Consider the following 19115-nt stretch of genomic DNA (forward strand, 5'->3'; position numbering starts at 1 on the left):
GTAGAGACAGAGAGAGGGATAGAGGAAGCGACAGAGATTGGGATAGAGGTAGAGACAGAGAGAGGGATAGAGGAAGCGACAGAGAGAGGGATAGAGGTAGAGACAGAGAGAGGGATAGAGGGAGAGGGATAGAGGTAGAGACAGAGAGAGGGATAGAGGTAGAGACAGAGAGAGAGATAGAGGAAGCGACAGAGATTGGGATAGAGGTAGAGACAGAGAGAGGGATAGAGGAAGCGAGAGAGAGGGATAGAGGTAGAGACAGAGAGAGGGATAGAGGGAGAGGGATAGAGGTAGAGACAGAGAGAGGGGATAGAGAGAGAGGGATAGAGGTAGAGACAGAGAGAGGGATAGAGAGAGAGGGATAGAGGTAGCGACAGAGAGAGGGATAGAGGTAGAGACAGAGAGAGGGATAGAGGGAGAGACAGAGAGAGGGATAGAGGTAGAGACAGAGAGAGGGATAGAGGTAGAGACAGAGAGAGGGATAGAGGGAGAGGGATAGAGGTAGAGACAGAGATAGGGATAGAGGTAGAGACAGAGAGAGGGATAGAGGTAGAGACAGAGAGAGGGATAGAGGGAGAGACAGAGAGAGGGATAGAGGGAGAGACAGAGAGAGGGATAGAGGGAGAGACAGAGAGAGGGATAGAGGGAGAGACAGAGAGAGGGATAGAGGTAGAGACAGAGAGAGGGATAGAGGAAGCGACAGAGAGAGGGATAGAGGGTAGCGACAGAGAGAGGGATAGAGGTAGCGACAGAGAGAGGGATAGAGGGAGAGACAGAGAGAGGGATAGAGGTAGAGACAGAGAGAGGGATAGAGGAAGCGACAGAGAGAGGGATAGAGGGTAGCGACAGAGAGAGGGATAGAGGGAGAGACAGAGAGAGGGATAGAGGAAGCGACAGAGAGAGGGATAGAGGTAGAGACAGAGAGAGGGATAGAGGTAGCGACAGAGATAGGGATAGAGGGAGAGACAGAGAGAGGGATAGAGGTAGAGACAGAGAGAGGGATAGAGGGAGAGAGAGGGATAGAGGGAGAGACAGAGAGAGGGATAGAGGGAGAGACAGAGAGAGGGATAGAGGTAGAGACAGAGAGAGGGATAGAGGGAGAGACAGAGAGGGATAGAGGGAGAGACAGAGAGAGGGATAGAGGGAGAGACAGAGAGAGGGATAGAGGGAGAGACAGAGAGAGGGATAGAGGGAGAGACAGAGAGGGATAGAGGGAGAGACAGAGAGAGGGATAGAGGGAGAGACAGAGAGAGGGATAGAGGTAGCGACAGAGAGGGATAGAGGGAGAGACAGAGAGAGATAGAGGGAGAGACAGAGAAAGGGATAGAGGGAGAGACAGAGAGAGGGATAGAGGGAGAGACAGAGAGAGGGATAGAGGTAGCGACAGAGAGGGATAGAGGGAGAGACAGAGAGAGGGATAGAGGTAGAGACAGAGAGAGGGATAGAGGGAGAGACAGAGAGAGGGATAGAGGGAGAGACAGAGAGAGGGATAGAAGACAGAGAAGGGATTTTAGATCAAAGTGATGTTTTGTCTCCTAGCCACCAAGGCCGATTTAGATCTGCATGAGTCTAGTGGTTGGAGATGCATTTAACACAGCCGCCAGTGATGACACAGATCTGATGAGACAGGCAGTCAGGCAGAGAAGCAGGCAGAGGCAGCTTAGGGCTGGCACAACTACCGTATAACTGTGTAACCGACTTATGGATGAAGAGCGTCATGAAAATAATAACTGTCATAATCGTTTAAAAAATATATTTTTTTACATGGCATTTTTTGTAATGTCAGTTGAGTTGAATCAACAAATCACAGCACACATTTTAGCATATAATTTACTAGCTGCCAGTCCACTCATTAATCCAGCATTGACTTGAAAGGGGAAGCCCATTCTATTCATTCTATTTCTATGGCAGAAAATATGCGTAATTTTTTCAATAAACGGTTATTGAGGTCACCACGGTCATTTGGCTGGCCAATTACCGTCAAATAAAGTTCCATGACCGTCACAGCCCTAAGGCAGGCAGACAGAGAGGTAGGCAGGCAGACAGAGAGGCAGGCAGGCAGACAGAGAGGCAGGCAGGCAGACAGAGGGGCAGGTAGGCAGACAGAGGGGCAGGCAGGCAGACAGAGGGGCAGGCAGGCAGACAGAGGGGCAGGCAGGCAGACAGAGGGGCAGGCAGGCAGACAGAGAGGCAGGCAGGCAGACAGAGGGGCAGGCAGGCAGACAGAGAGGCAGGCAGGCAGAGAGGCAGGCAGGCAGACAGAGAGGCAGGCAGGCAGACAGAGAGGCAGGCAGGCAGACAGAGAGGTAGGCAGGCAGACAGAGAGGCAGGCAGGCACTGAACTGCACATGACCTTGCTTCTCCCCGCACCCCACCCTCTACAGACTCTCTGCTCTGCACTACCTACTAGCTCTGTACTACCCATTACCTCCTCACAAAACACACCACCAAAACCACAACACCCTTTGCCTTATGTATCTATGCACAGTATGTGCGTGTGTATGGGTTGTATAAACACAGTATGTACACATGTTTTCTGTGCGAATAATACAATAGTGCGGTACCAGTCAAAAGTTTGGACACACCTACTGATTCCAGGGTTTTTCTTTATTTTCACCATTTTACTACATTGTAGAATAATAGTGAAGCCATCAAAACAATGAAATAACACATATGGAATTATGTAGTAACCAAAAAAGTGTTAAACAAATCAGAATATATTTTATATTTGAGATTCTTCAAAGCAGCTTTGCACACTCTTGGCATTCTCTCAACCAGCTTCATAAGGTAGTCAACTGGAATGCATTTCAATTAACAGGTGTGCCTTGTTAAAAGTTAATTAGTGGAATTTCTTTCCTTCTTAATGTGTTTGAGCCAATTAGTTGTGTTGTGACAAGGTATGGGTGGTATACAGAAGGTAGCCCTATATGGTAAAAGACCAAGTCTATATTATGGCAAGAACAGCTTAAATATGCAAAGAGAAGCGACAGCACATCATTACTTTAAGACATGAAGGTCAGTCAATCTGGAAAATGTCAAGAACTTTCTTCAAGTGCAGTCGCAAAAACCATCAAGCGCTATGATGAAACTGGCTCTCATGAGGACCGCCACAGGAAAGGAAGACCCAGAGTTACCTCTGCTGCAGAGGATAAGTTCATTAGAGTTACCAGCCTCGGATTGCAGGCCAAATAAATGCTTCACAGAGTTCAAGTAACAGACACATCTCAACATCAACTGTTCAGAGGAGACTGCATGAATCAGGAATTCAAGGTCGAATTGCTGCAAAGAAACCACTACTAAAGGACACCAATAAGAAGAAGAGACTTGCTTGGGCCAAGAAACACCAGCAATGGACATTAGACTGGTGGAAATCTGTTGTTTGGTCTGATGAGTCCAAATTTGAGATTTTTTGTTCCAACCGGTGTCTTTGTGAGATGCAAAGTATGTGAACGGATGATCTCTGTATGTGTGGTTCCCACCGTGAAGCATGGAGGAGGAGGTGTGATGGAGTGGGGGTGCTTTGCTGGTGACACTGTCAGTGATTTATTTAGAATTCAAGGCACACTTAACCAGCATGGCTACCACAGCATTCTGCAGCGATACGCCATCCTATCTGGTTTGCTCTTAGTGGGACTATAATTTGTTTTTCTACAGGACAACGACCCAACACACCTCCAGGCTGTGTATAGGATATTTGACCAAGAAGGAGAATGATGGAGTGCTGTATCAGATGACCTGGCCTCCACATTCACCCGACCTCAACCCAATCGAGATGGTTGGGGATGAGTTGGAATGCAGAGTGAAGGAAAAGCAGCCAACAAGTGCTCAGCATATGTTGGAACTCCTTTAAGACTGTTGGATAAGCATTCCAGGTGAAGCTGGTTGAGAGGATGCCAAGAGTGTGCAAAGCTGTCATAATGGCAAAGGGTGGCTACTTTGAAGAATCTAAAATACATTTTGATTTGTTTAATACTTTTTTTGGTTACTACATGATTCCATATGTGTTATTTACATTTACATTTTAGGCATTTAGCAGACGCTCTTATCCAGAGCAACTTACAGTAGTGAATGTATATATTTCATACATTTCATACTTTTTTTTTTTTCATACTGGCCCCCCGTGGGAATCGAACCCACAATCCTGGCGTTGCAAACACCATGCTCTACCAACTGAGCCACAGGGAAGACACACAAATACACAAATCTCATTACAGAGACATTAGTATACATCCAACATGACAAGTTAGTGTCTCAGGTCTTCTAGTCAGATTGTTGTAGGTGGAGACTACGTCAAACTGTGCCAAAGTCCTGGGTTATTCTCCCAAGGAAAAGAGATCACCAACGAGGAAGTAGCCTCTGCCATGATTATGAGTACAGCTTGGGTTTAGTTATGATGTCTTCACTATTATTCTACAATGTAGAAAATAGTAAAAATAAAGAAAACCCCCTGAATGAGTAGGTGTCCAAACTTTTGACTGGTACTGTATGTGCATGCATGGGTGTGTGTGTGAACTCCATGCGGCCTGCATGAAATATTTAGAGGTGAGGATGGAGATGTCCATACGACGGGATTGGCTGGGGACGTGTCATGATCCTCGGGAGGGCCAGGGGGTTATGGGTAATGGCTGTCTGGCCCACCCACTCATTATTTCCATGTTCAACCCTGAGCAAATGACCTTCATGCCTGAGATTGTCTCTCCACCTCCTCAGACAACTGACAGTGTATGAAGGCGAGAACTGCTTCCTCAATCCTCAACTATTTCCACCAAACAAACAGCTAAGCTGATGAATGCTGCTGCTCACTAGACTAGACAAATTTCATAGGATTTTACAGCTGAATGACTGCTGATGTCCTCATGTCAGCTATAATGGACCACTTTCCTTTCATGCAACTTGATCAGCAAAAGCAATAGCTAAGTGACCAGGCGAGACAGAAAAACAAAGAAATCCATTAACTTTTCCCCCATTCACATTACTTTGTGGAAAACATAAATGTAACAGACTATACCAACATAGTAACAGACGTAGGCAGAGATACAGACACAGACACCAACATAGTAACAGACGTAGGCAGAGACACAGACACCAACATAGTAACAGACGTAGGCAGAGACACAGACACCAACATAGTAACAGACGTAGGCAGAGATACAGACACAGACACCAACATAGTAACAGACGCAGGCAGAGACACAGACACCAACATAGTAACAGACGTAGGCAGAGACACAGACACCAACATAGTAACAGATGTAGGCAGAGATACAGACACAGACACCAACATAGTAACAGACGTAGGCAGAGATACAGACACCAACATAGTAACAGACGTAGGCAGAGACACAGACACCAACATAGTAACAGACGTAGGCAGAGACACAGACACCAACATAGTAACAGACGTAGGCAGAGATACAGACACAGACACCAACATAGTAACAGACGCAGGCAGAGACACAGACACCAACATAGTAACAGACGTAGGCAGAGACACAGACACCAACATAGTAACAGACGTAGGCAGAGACACAGACACCAACATAGTAACAGACGTAGGCAGAGACACAGACACCAACATAGTAACAGACGTAGGCAGAGACACAGACACCAACATAGTAACAGACGTAGGCAGAGACACAGACACCAACATAGTAACAGACGTAGGCAGAGACACAGACACCAACATAGTAACAGACGTAGGCAGAGACACAGACACCAACATAGTAACAGACGCAGGCAGAGACACAGACACCAACATAGTAACAGACGTAGGCAGAGATAGACACCAACATAGTAACAGACGTAGGCAGAGATAGACACCAACATAGTAACAGACGTAGACAGAGACACAGACGCCAACATAGTAACAGACGTAGGCAGAGACACAGACACCAACATAGTAACAGACGTAGACAGAGACACAGACACCAACATAGTAACAGATGTAGGCAGAGATACAGACACAGACACCAACATAGTAACAGACGTAGGCAGAGACACAGACACCAACATAGTAACAGACGCAGGCAGAGACACAGACACCAACATAGTAACAGACGTAGGCAGAGACACAGACACCAAATAGGACCAGACGTAGGCAGAGACACAGACACAGATACCAACATAGTAACAGACGCAGGCAGAGACACAGACACCAACATAGTAACAGACGTAGGCAGAGACACAGACACCAACATAGTAACAGACGTAGGCAGAGACACAGACACCAACATAGTAACAGACGTAGGCAGAGACAGACACCAACATAGTAACAGATGCAGGCAAAGACAGACACCAACATAGTAACAGATGTAGGCAGAGATACAGACACAGACACCAACATAGTAACAGATGTAGGCAGAGATACAGACACAGACACCAACATAGTAACAGACGTAGACAGAGACACAGACACCAACATAGTAACAGACGTAGGCAGAGACACAGACACCAACATAGTAACAGACGTAGGCAGAGACACAGACACCAACATAGTAACAGACGTAGGCAGAGATAGACACCAACATAGTAACAGACGTAGGCAGAGATAGACACCAACATAGTAACAGACGTAGACAGAGACACAGACACCAACATAGTAACAGACGCAGGCAGAGACACAGACACCAACATAGTAACAGACGTAGGCAGAGACACAGATACCAACATAGTAACAGACGTAGGCAGAGACACAGACACAGATACCAACATAGTAACAGACGCAGGCAGAGACACAGACACCAACATAGTAACAGACGTAGGCAGAGACACAGACACCAACATAGTAACAGACGTAGGCAGAGACACAGACACCAACATAGTAACAGACGTAGGCAGAGACACAGACACCAACATAGTAACAGATGTAGGCAGAGATACAGACACAGACACCAACATAGTAACAGACGTAGACAGAGACACAGACACCAACATAGTAACAGACGTAGGCAGAGACACAGACACCAACATAGTAACAGACGTAGGCAGAGACACAGACACCAACATAGTAACAGATGTAGGCAGAGATACAGACACCAACATAGTAACAGACGTAGGCAGAGACACAGACACCAACATAGTAACAGATGTAGGCAGAGACACAGACACCAACATAGTAACAGACGTAGGCAGAGACACAGACACCAACATAGTAACAGATGCAGGCAGAGACACAGACACCAACATAGTAACAGACGTAGGCAGAGACACAGACACCAACATAGTAACAGACGTAGGCAGAGACACAGACACCAACATAGTAACAGACGTAGGCAGAGACACAGACACTCAAGCCCATACTGTATGGATAATGCACATATACCTGATTTTAGACACACACATCCCATAAAGTATAATGTGGCTTACCATGATAATGAAGGTGACAGGTCCTATGAAGCTCCAAATGAAGTGGTTATCCACCCTCAGCCAGCAGCTGCAATGGAACACATCATGTGATCATGTGATCGACATCCCTCAAGAGCAAATTATCAATTCTGTCTCCCCCACTGTGACATCTCTGCATTTTCTACACTCTAAAAACACAGCAGCATTTGTCACAATGTATCCTACTGATCAGTAGCCAGCCTGGCTTCTAGACTAGATAGATGACATGATGATATAGTTACTACAGCAATAGAATAGTGATTGTCCTTCTGGACCACAGAGAGAACCAGACCTTGAACACCTTCTGGCTGTGAGCCATACAACAGTACTGGTATTGCATTCCTGACTTCAGAGTCTGCCAATGTCTACAATTGAGAGAGCAGTCTGGCTATACTTCTGACTCTAAACACAGTCAAAACGTACGCACAAATAGTTCCAACAACATTTGTGCTGAAGCTACTGTATGTATTATCAGATAATATGCTCATTCAAATGCAGGGAGCGCTGCACTACAGCCCCAAATGTAAAAAGAATACCCAATTTACATAACTCCCTCTGGAAAAAGAAAAGCCTACGACAAATCATATGGCTTGTTTCTTGGATAAAGGCCGCTGGAGAAGAAAAGTTTAAAGAATTAAGGTCAAGAGAGAAAATAGCTCATGTGCACACAGAGAACACACCAGACCAGAGCAACCAACCAGCCAGACAACTCATTAATGTAGTGGTTTTGCTCACAGCTTTCCTCTATGACAGGGTGTACATTTGCCAGGAGGCAGAGGGAGAGGCAGTGGGAGACTGGGGCCTGTGATGTAGCTCTCATTAGCAATATATCTATCTATGTGCGAAGAAAGGGAGTCTTGATGTGGAGCTGGCTGGCCTGGGAGACCTGATGCTCTCTGCACCAAGAAAGGAAGAAAAAACTGCGGGATCATTCAACAGTATCTATTGTGCAACGTTTCCACCCCAAGGTCAACATCTGAAGAGGGTATCTATCTTTATTTCTTTCTTTCTTGACATGACTTTTCGTACCCTGCCCCTGACGGTTACTGGACACACGTACACAAAGAAAAGTTCTACAGATGAGATGTTACTTACGCTCTCGGTGTCCCGTAGCTGCGGTAGTCGATGGCGGCCGAGATTCCCACCACCACGGCGGGAAAGAGGTATCCTGAGGCGTAATAGTACTTCCTGCGGGAGAACTCACTCTCAAACACCTCAACAAGCATGAGGTAGAGCTGCACGCCCTCCAGGCACATCCAGGCAAACGCCGCGAGGAAGAAGAAATGAAGAACGACCGCAATGATGGAACACACCAGCTGGGATAGGGACACATTTAAAGGTTACACATACAGCGGTAAAGGGACAGTGGCATTGAAGCTGCATTGAGACAAGGGAAGTTAAAGTAGGCATAGATAACTGGATCATATTCCCTGGGAACACAATGATAGTTAGCCAAAATAACTGTGCATCGAAGCCCACTCTGATCCATGTGTACACTCTGGGGGCACCCGCACTCCTTACCTTGGGTTCAGTCATATTGATGCCCACAAGAAAGACCAGCTCAGCAATGAAAAGGTTGAGGCAGAGGTTCTTGTGGATGGTGTTGCGGTCGCTCTGAAGGCCCCTGAAGAAGCAGAAGGTGAACAGGCTGATGGCCAGACACACCAGCGACACAGCGATTCCCATCCGGGTTATCACCGTCAGCAGCAGCTCATGGACACTCCCCTCTGCCTGGAGGACAGGACAGAGAGACACAAACTGCCGGAGTTAGAACCAATAACTTGACGGATCTAAGACCTAACATGACAATGGGGTTAGAACCAACAACCTGCCGGATGTACCTAAAACACAGGGGGTGGTTAGACCTAATAAGCTGTTTTTGTTGTGAAGACCTTTTTATCTTATTCAAATGTTTAAGGAATACAATGAGTAGGAAGACAGAGACAACGCTATCTAGTACAGTACCACCGCCACCTTCCCTTTTCAGGCCACTTTAAACAAATGCCGTTCCCAACATTTATCAGCATACGCTATATAATCTTAAGCAAACACAATAACCTGGTCAAATGTACCATGACATAATGTACCATGTAAGATCATGGAGCTAATATGATTTCATGACATATACAGATATTTCTAAAGGGATTTAACTCAACATCTAGCTGAACCAATCAGAAACACGAGGCAACACAGGAGGGAGAGTTTAGACCCAATAGCCTGCCGGAAAACATAAAACATGACAGACTTCATGTCCCCATCAATGAACCTTGACATAACATGAATGGCCTGGCTCACTGAGGGTTTGAAAACTCAACATCTATTGTAGGAAACAGATGACATGCCCTGCCAATGTAAAGTCCTTAGTAAGCGGTCACAAACCTCTGTGCCACTAAGGCGCGACATGTTATAACATATATTGGGGGAATCGCTCTGTGAAGGGATGACATAAAATATAGTGTGGGATCACTCTGTGAAGGGCTGATTAAAGTGTGTGTCACAACCCATGAAAATGAACACATTTCAACGTAGGCTACAACCATATGCAAAAAATAGAAGCCTTCACCATACAGAATATCACTCAGGGACAGTGGTCTGAACATGAGGTAATGCGTTCCGTGACATGAGTCATTGTACTGAGGGCAGGCCAGGAGGAGTTGTAGTTGAGGTGTAGGGCTGGTGTGACAGGAAGACCTAGCTCAGGGACTCTGCTTTCTCCTTGTGGTGAAGGGTTGGAAGGTTCGGGGTTTGCGAAGGGAAGAGTTCATGAGTCGGGACATGTTATTATATAAACCACAAACTTATGTTCCACGTTTATTACTGGGTAGATGCTTGCAGCACATTATATTTATCATAAATTGGATTGTAATTGCATTTTGCTTGCAAATGGATCTCACCTACTTCATGTCGTTGAGTGGAAATGCAAATGAAAGAAGCTTGACGCAGGGCCTCCGTGTACGTTTCCCTGTGTGTGATTCCAGCAGACGTGCATGTGCGTGAAGGCTATTAGTCACGGACCATAGGTAAAATGTCATTTATTTCCAATAATGTTTCAGCTAGCTCTCACTACAGTATCTTATGCCTGCGATCTCTTGCTTTTTTGCTCACGGCAAAGTAAGTGACAGCCTCCTTCCGTTTCTCTCCACATACATTAACTAACCACATTCCTCACCTCAACTCCCACCCCTCCAACAAACCCCCCCACATACATACTGTACAGTACATAGAATGAGGGGGATGTGGCAGATTCACTAGTGTCCTTCAATCCCAAATCAACCCCTAGCCCCTACCCCCTAGAGCAGGGATGGGCTACTTTGATTGGGGTGGGGGCCATAAAAAAATCAACTCATCATGAGGGGCCACAGTGGCTCGCGGGTCTGGGTACCCACATCCATACCCACACTTGCAGTCAGAGGCGGTCCAAGCCTTTTGGGGGCCTTAAGAAACATTTTGCTGGCAATTCTACACATTGTCATGTGGCGGAGAAAAGGGTTTGCAATTTTATAACTAATCTCATGCAATTCTACTCATTTTGCCATGGGGCGGAGACAAAAATGTGCAGTTTTACAGCTAATTTCCTGCATTTCTACACACTTTGCCATAGGGTTGAGAGAAATGTTTGCAACTCTTAATATAGAAAAAGAAAAACTTTGACGCGCTACCAAATTACAAAATCACACCTGTATTCTACTATTCTAAATCTCAACAGTAATTTGAGACCCCGACTGAATGATATAGTTTTTTTGTATTGACCGGCGAGCCTACAAGGGTCGTCAGTTGCCCATGCCTGCCCTAGAGACGTATGTATATCTAATAGGATTGGATGGGTATCCACAATATGGTTACAATATGGACATTCCACCATATTTCTTACACATACAGTTTCAGTCAAAAGTTTAGACACACCTACTCATTCAAGGGTTTATTTTCACAATTTTGTACATTGTAGAATAATAGTGAAGACATCAAAACTATGAAATAACACATATGGAATCATGTAGTAACCAAAAAAGTGTTCAAACAAATCAAAATATATTTTATATTTAGATTATTCAAAGTGGCCACCCTTTGCCATAATGACAGCTTTGCACACTCTTGGCATTCTCTCAACCAGCTTCATGAGGTGGTCCCCTGGAATGCATTTCAATTAACAGGTCTGCCTTATTAATTTGTGTAATTTCTTTCCTCCTTTATGTGTTTGAGCCAATCGGTCGTGTTGTGACAAGGTAGGGGTGGTGAGAGAATGCCAAGAGTGTGCAAAGCTGTCATCAAGGCAAAGGGTGGCTACTTTGAAGAATCTAAAATCTAAAATGCATTTTGATTTGTTTAACAATTTTTTGGTTACTACATGATTCCATATGTGTTATTTCATAGTTTTGATGTCTTCACTATTATTCTACAATGTAGAAAATAGTCAAAATAAAGAAAAACCCTTGAATGAGTCGGTGTGTCTAAACTTTTGACTGGAACTGTATACAATCCTCTCTGATCTACACAAGTGTCTAGGGGGATAGTGGCTAGCTAGGGGTTGGTTTGAACCAGCCACTCACCATGTTCCCTAGATGGGAACATGCATACATATTACATCCATCCAGTGGAGTCCAACCCCATGACATGATAGAACCCATTGTGGGCCACTCACCACGTTCCCTCTATGGGCCATTAGGATGGCGAAGTTGGTCAGGTGACTACAGGAACAGGTGGTGTGGCTCTTGTTGGTGTCCAGGAGCTTACAGCCCTGAGTGGACCAGTAGCCTATCATACTCCTCTCAGAGTAGTTCCAGAAGGAGCAGTTGGGGTTGTAGTAGTGCTCCTTCTACAGAGCAGGACATTAAGAAATACGAACATTGTTTCAAACAACTAGTTAACAGTTAGGGTTGTAGAAGTTCTCAATAAGCAACACATGAGGAAACCTTTTAAAATACCACAAACAACAACATTCTAAGCATTGTTAAACAAACTAACACATTACTTTAGAGTACATATGCTTCCTACCTATATATAGGTATATATATATATATAGATACTGTCATTTTCCATCAAAAGGCAATCAACAGCAGGCTAAAGAACTGTAACTCAGTAATTTATATATTTATGTATATATTTATATAGTGAGTGTGTGTAGGAACAGTGCAGATCTACTAATCTGGGTAAGAGACCAATAAAACTTGATTTGATTTTGATTTATTTGTCTGTCCTGCCAAGTGCAATTATAAACAATTTCAGTATATTATAAACAATTGCAGAATACCATGGCATAAACATGGTAGCATTTTCTACGTAAACTAACAAACGTATAACCGTGGGAGGTCCAGATGTACACAGGTATTAATATTTTACAGCGTGCTCAAAGTGCAGCTGTATCTTATGACATTGGCTTTGATCCTCCAACTACTAAAGACCACACTGCCATTTCCTTTCCCACTATTTCCCCCTGCACTGAACAACACCGCAGAATGACACTAGGGCTCCAGAGCTTTCTCAGGGGAAGGGGAACTCACGTCAAGGTGCTCCAGGGTGAAGATGACGGGGTCAGACACGAACACACGGCTGGACTCCTTGGTGATGGAGGCGGCCAGGATGTGCGAGTTGACGGTCAGGTCTGAGAGGTTACGTCCGCCTCCTCGGAGCGTGGCGTTCTCTGTACTGAGGAACTGGCCCAGGTGCTTGTAGAGGACAAACACCAGCTTGGCCACACCTGGGAAAAAAAACACAGAATAAGATTTACGGTGGCATTGTGAACGTATAAAATTGCTACTCATTTCTATCCTTCAGCCACTTTCTCAGTGAATGACAATTCTCCTTCAGCATGATCACATTCATTCATTCCCCCCTAGTTACCATTTTTACTGTTGACTTTGACTGTGTTTGCAGACAGCTGAATGGAGGCTCCACCCTTGCTGGTCTGGGGGAACCTGAAGTCCTGCACCTGGCCGTCTGTACTGAGCACATACACATCCAGCACTGGAGAAGGACAAGGAGAGGGGGAGGTAGAGGGGGAGGAGGGAAAAAGGATTAGCGAATGTTGGTGGTATACATTACTGATAGATCACATTTCAATCAATGATTTATAGATACACTAGATGACTGATAGGGGGTGCTGTGTTGAAGCCACCGTACCTCCATCTTGGCACTCCCCACCATTGTAAAAAATATTTTGGAAGCTATAGAAATGCATTCATTAATGTCTACATTAGTTTTTTGCCATGCTTATTATTTTACAGACATCTTAATGCATACTTTTAATTATATTATGTGAGCTAAACATAAACATATACAGTACCAGTGAAAAGTTGTGACACACCTACTCATTCCAGAGTTTTTCTTAATTTTTTTTACTATTTTCTACATTGTAGAATAATAATGATGACATCAAAACTATGAAATAACACATATAGAATCACATTAAGAAAGTGTTATACAAATCAAAATATGTTTTATATTTGAGATTCTTCAAAGTAGCCACCTTAGTGACAGCTTTACACACTCCTGGCATTCTCTCACCAGCTTCATGAGATAGTCCCCTGGAATGCATCTCAGTTAACAGGTGTTTCTTTCTTTCTTAATGTGTTTGAGCCAATCAGCTGTGTTGTGACAAGGTAGGGGTGGTATACAGAAGATAGCCTTATTTGGTAAAAGACCAAGTCCATATTACGTCAAGAACAGCTAAAAAAACAAAGAAAAAATGACAGTGCATCATTACTTTAAGACATGCGGGTCAGTCAATACCGAAGATGTCAAGAACTTTGAAAGTCTCTTCAAGTGCAGTCGCAAAAACCATCAAGCGCTATGATGAACTGGCTCTCATGAGGACTGCCACAGGAAACGAAGACCCAGGGTTACCTCTGCTGCAGAGGACAAGTTCATTAGAGTTACCAGCCTCAGAAATTGCAGCCCAAATAAATGCTTCACTGAGTTCAAGTAACAGACATCTCAACATCAACTGTTCAGAGGAGACTGCGTGAAATCAGGCCTTCAAGGTCGAATTGCTGCAAAGAAACCACTACTAAAGGACACCAATAATAAGAAGAGACTTGCTTGGGCTAAGAATCATCAGCAATGGACATTAGACTGGTGGAAATCTGTCCTTTGGTCTGATAAGCCCAAATTTGAGATTTTTGGTTCCATCCACTGTGTCTTTGTGAGATGAAGATTAGGTGAACGGATGTGGTTCCCACCGTGAAGTATGGAGGAGGAGCTGGGATGGTGCTTTGCTGGTGACAATGTCAGTGATTTATTTAGAATTCAAGGCCCACTTAACCAGCATTACTACCACAGCATTCTAAAGCGATACACCATCCCATCTGGAAAAGCAGACAACAAGTGCTTAGCATATGTGGGAACTCCTTCAAGACTGTTGGAAAAGCATTCCAGGTGAAGCTGGTTGAGAGAATGCCAAGAGTGTGCAAAGCTGTCACCAAGGCAAATGGTGTCTACTTTGAAGAATCTCAAATATAAAACATATTTTGATTTGTTTAACACTTTTTTGGTTACTACATGATTCCATGTGTTATTTCATAGTTTTGATGTCATCACTATTATTCTACAATGTAGAAAATAGTAAAAATAAAGAGAAACCCTTGAATGAGTAGGTGTCCAAACTTTTGACTGGTACTGTATATACACAAAAAAATTCTTAAAGTATAATTTTTTGACATTACTAATGTTACTGTCCCCACTACAACAACAAAAATACTTAAATACTTGTAATTTTGTCCTTGAAACATTTCATTTAAATATTGTAGAATTCCATTAATTCCTATGGCGATGCTTTATAGCATCTCAATAGCCAATACATAGAATCAGCAATTAAGGGTTTATATACATCATTGGTTTCAATAGCAACACACAGTGTTTAATAGAGCTCTGATATAAAGGTTGGGAAGGGTGAAACAAGAGAGCAGCCATGTCCAGTGTTCCTGCTACAGAATCCAATCAATATCCCATCCAGCGCTATTTACTATTAAAAAAATATATGCACTAAGCTGCTCCCTGTAACCCCGGTCTACAGAGCTCCTCAGGGAGAAAGAGAGAGATCACTCCACCATACAACCTGCTGCAGATAAAAAACAACATTTTCTTCCCCCTTTGGTCTCTCTCTCTCTCTCTCTCTCTCACACACACACAAAGGCGGGAGCTTGAAGAAATCTGTTGTTGAGGCCTTGTGTGCTAAAAGCACAAACTATGCAAGTATTCATGGTTAAGGCAGGGTTACAGGATATAGCTACCATATAGAATATGAAATTATTCAATTGATTTGTTAGATTTTCCATGAGGAGACTGGACAGCTCATCTTGCAAGGCGAGCGGGGAACTCATAGCCATGGAACAAAGAGGCTTGTGTGGGAAAATGACAGTTCACTGCACAAAGCTGACTTAAATGAATGAGATCACATTGCTAATAAACTGCCTGTGAGAACATATTAGCTTGCCTGGCGCTGAGCGAGACATCAAACCTCCTACTGTGACTTCAACTAAATGTGGTCTTTTTAAAAACCACTTTGCCTTTCTCCTGGAGGAATAGCTGTCCAGGTTCTTTTTCTGTGTCTAGAATGAGAAGCCCACGGAAAGTAACATCAGTATCTTTCTACAGAATGGTTGTGAATGTTAACTTCCACTTCCTTGGACATAACAAACTGTTATAAAAAAGCACATTTTACTACTGAGGTCAAAGTCATTTTCTTCCAAGACAATCCCACAGTTCAATTAAAATAATAATTAAACTGTGGATTGTAACTGGCAGACGTGTCTGTCTCGTTTTTCCTTTTTATGAGTGACGGGCAGGGAGGGTAGAGAGAAGAAAATAAACATACTGATATTGTCTGCAGGCACTTTGACTACAGCGGGCTCAATCAGGTTGTCGGCAAGGACGAAGGCTCCTTCCTCCAGGGTATCCAGTAACATGGTGGCGGCGTGCGTTTGCTCCGTGGAATTCATGTCTTCCCAGGACTTCAGGGCTTCCAGCCTCAGGAGGTTGTCAACCGTATCCACAATGGCCTGTATCCGTGGAAACAAATGTCAGAGTTTGTTGCTTTTTTATACCTCATAAATTCTACAACTGTCTGCAGCAGAAAGGGGGCAAGGAAGGCATATTATGCAGATGGAAAGCAAGGACAAGCAAATCAACAACTAAACAATTTAATAAATAAGGTCACTGGCATTATAGGATGATATGAAGATACATTTAAATTAAAACATCCCTTAAAGATGGCAATGGCGGTCACAGAATATAAACTAAAGAAAGCTGTCTCCCCATTTATTTTCTTTTGAATAACAAAACTGTGCCAGAGGGGAAGTTGGAACACAAACCAAATGTTTTTCAAATGAATGGAGCAGTTCTTTCTCAATACTGCTCTCTTAGTTCCTGTTCTTAAACATCTTACTTTTCCCAAAGAACAATTATCTTCCTTCCCTAACAATGAATATATTCCATAACAGGATCTGGTGATAATGGCCTTGAAATGTGCAGTTTTTCCTTCCTTCAGGGGAAAATGGTATCAAAAAACGGAATGCATTTGTTTCTTGGGTAGCAGTCGAAGTAAAGAAGGGGATAATTCTGCTTGTTTTCAATGGCAATCTTTTCATTTCCTGCTTAGCTGATAAGCAGTAAGTAAGCAAAACATTCCAAACCTTCTAGAAAAAGTATCATATTTTGATCAAAATGGAAGTCCCTGTGACCCTGTGCAGGAGAGTTCATGACTCCCATGTAGCTTAGCATATCTATATCCACACAGCATCGCTAACGCTAGCCCCACTGATGACTCCCATGTATTTTAGCATATCTATATCCACACAGCATCGCTAACGCTAGCCCCACTGACAACTCTTATGTAGCTTAGCATATCCATAGCCACACAGAAATGCTAGGCTAGCCCCACAGATAAACATAGCCATTGGCATAATTACCCCACAAATCCATATCAACCCATGGCCCAATAAACCAGAGACAATTTAACCACAGGTGCCATTAACCACAGCAGAGGTCCAGGCTACACTAAAGTGGTAATTAGGAAATAAAAGTCACTCACTGTACCAATTAGTGCAAAGCTGTGATTATCATCCACACACACACACAGACACACACAAATTGACCATAGGCACAATTACCCTGTTGCCTGGATTAACCATTGGGGGGATTAAACCCAATAATTTATACATACACTAGATGACTGATGCGGGCGCTGTGTTGAAGCCCCGTGCCTCCATCTTACCACTCCCCCACCATTGTAAAAAAAATAATTGGAAGCTATAAAAATGTATTTACTAATATCTATATTCGTTTTTGCCACATTTATTTTATTACAGACACCTTAACTTCTTTGGGATAGGGGGCAGTATTTGCATGGCCGGATAAAAAATGTACCCGATTTAATCTGGTTACTACTCCTGCCCAGAAACTAGAATATGCATATAATTAGTAGATTTGGATAGAAAACACTCTAAAGTTTCTAAAACTGTTTGAATGGTGTCTGTGAGTATAACAGAACTCATATGGCAGGCCAAAACCTGAGAAGATTCCATACAGGAAGTGCCGTCTGACAATTTGTTGTCCTTCTGTTGCATCTCTATCGACATTACAGCATCTGTGCTGTAACGTGACACTTTCTAAGGCTTCCATTGGCTCTCTAAAGCCGCCAGAAAGTGGAATGGGGTATCTGCTGTCTCTGGGCAAAGTACAACAGCAGAGTGTGTAAGTGGTCAGCCTGGGGACAGTGAGACTGAGATGCGCGTTCACGAGACTTCTCCATTTTTTTTCTTTCAGCTTTTGAATGAATACAACGTTGCCTGGTTGGAATATTATCGCTATTTTACGAGGAAAATAGCATAAAAATTGATTTTAAACAGCGTTTGACATGCTTCTAAGTACGGTAATAGAATATTTTGATTTTTTTTGTCACGAAATGCGCTCGCGCGTTACCCTTCGGATAGTGACCTGAACGCACCAACAAAACGGAGGTATTTGGATATAACTATGGATTATTTGGAACCAAAGCAACATTTGTTGTTGAAGTAGAAGTCCTGGGAGTGCATTCTGACGAAGAACAGCAAAGGTAATCCAATTTTTCTAATAGTAATTCTGAGTTTAGTGAGCCCCAAACTTGGTGGGTGTCAAATTAGCTAGCCTGTGATGGCCGAGCTATGTACTCAGAATATTGCAAAATGTGCTTTCACCAAAAAGCTATTTTAAAATCGGACATAGCAATTGCATAAAGGAGTTCTGTATCTATAATTCTTTAAATAATTGTTATGTATTTTGTCAACGTTTATCATGAGTAAATTAGTAAATTCACCGGAAGTTTTCGGTGGGTCTGCTAGTTCTGAACATCACAAGCTAATGTAAAAAGCGGGTTTTTGATATAAATATGAACTTGATTGAACAAAACATGCATGTATTGTATAACATAATGTCCTAGGAGTGTCATCTGATGAAGATCATCAAAGGTTAGTGCTGCATTTAGCTGTGGTTTGGGTTTTTGTGACATATATGCTTGCTTGGAAAATGGCTGTGTGATTATTTGTCTATGTACTCTCCTAACATAATCTAATGTTTTGCTTTCGCTGTAAAGCCTTTTTGAAATTGGACAATGTGGTTAGATTAACAAGAGTCGTATCTTTAAAATGGTGTAAAATAGTTGATTGTTTGAGAAAATTGAATTGTGGTATTTTAGTTGGTTTTGTATTTCGCGCCGTGCGATGCCATTGGCTGTTGGCTAGGGGTTCCGCAGGTGGAACGGG

At 43.4% G+C, this 19115-nt stretch overlaps 1 protein-coding gene across 1 annotated transcript in view; it reads right to left on the minus strand.

Annotated features, from left to right (window-relative positions):
- LOC115157155 (adhesion G protein-coupled receptor L2) overlaps nt 1-19115 on the minus strand; it is a gene marked incomplete in the record, with an annotated part of 129492 nt that overhangs the window by 12122 nt on the left and 98255 nt on the right. The window contains 7 exon segments of the mRNA XM_029705153.1: nt 7366-7432; nt 8479-8699; nt 8905-9114; nt 12023-12196; nt 12882-13078; nt 13222-13344; nt 16193-16376. Of these exon segments, the coding sequence (XP_029561013.1) occupies nt 7366-7432; nt 8479-8699; nt 8905-9114; nt 12023-12196; nt 12882-13078; nt 13222-13344; nt 16193-16376 (1176 nt within the window).

This window comes from Salmo trutta, chromosome 21 (genome assembly GCF_901001165.1).
Source record: "Salmo trutta chromosome 21, fSalTru1.1, whole genome shotgun sequence".
Taxonomy (NCBI): Eukaryota; Metazoa; Chordata; class Actinopteri; order Salmoniformes; family Salmonidae; genus Salmo; species Salmo trutta.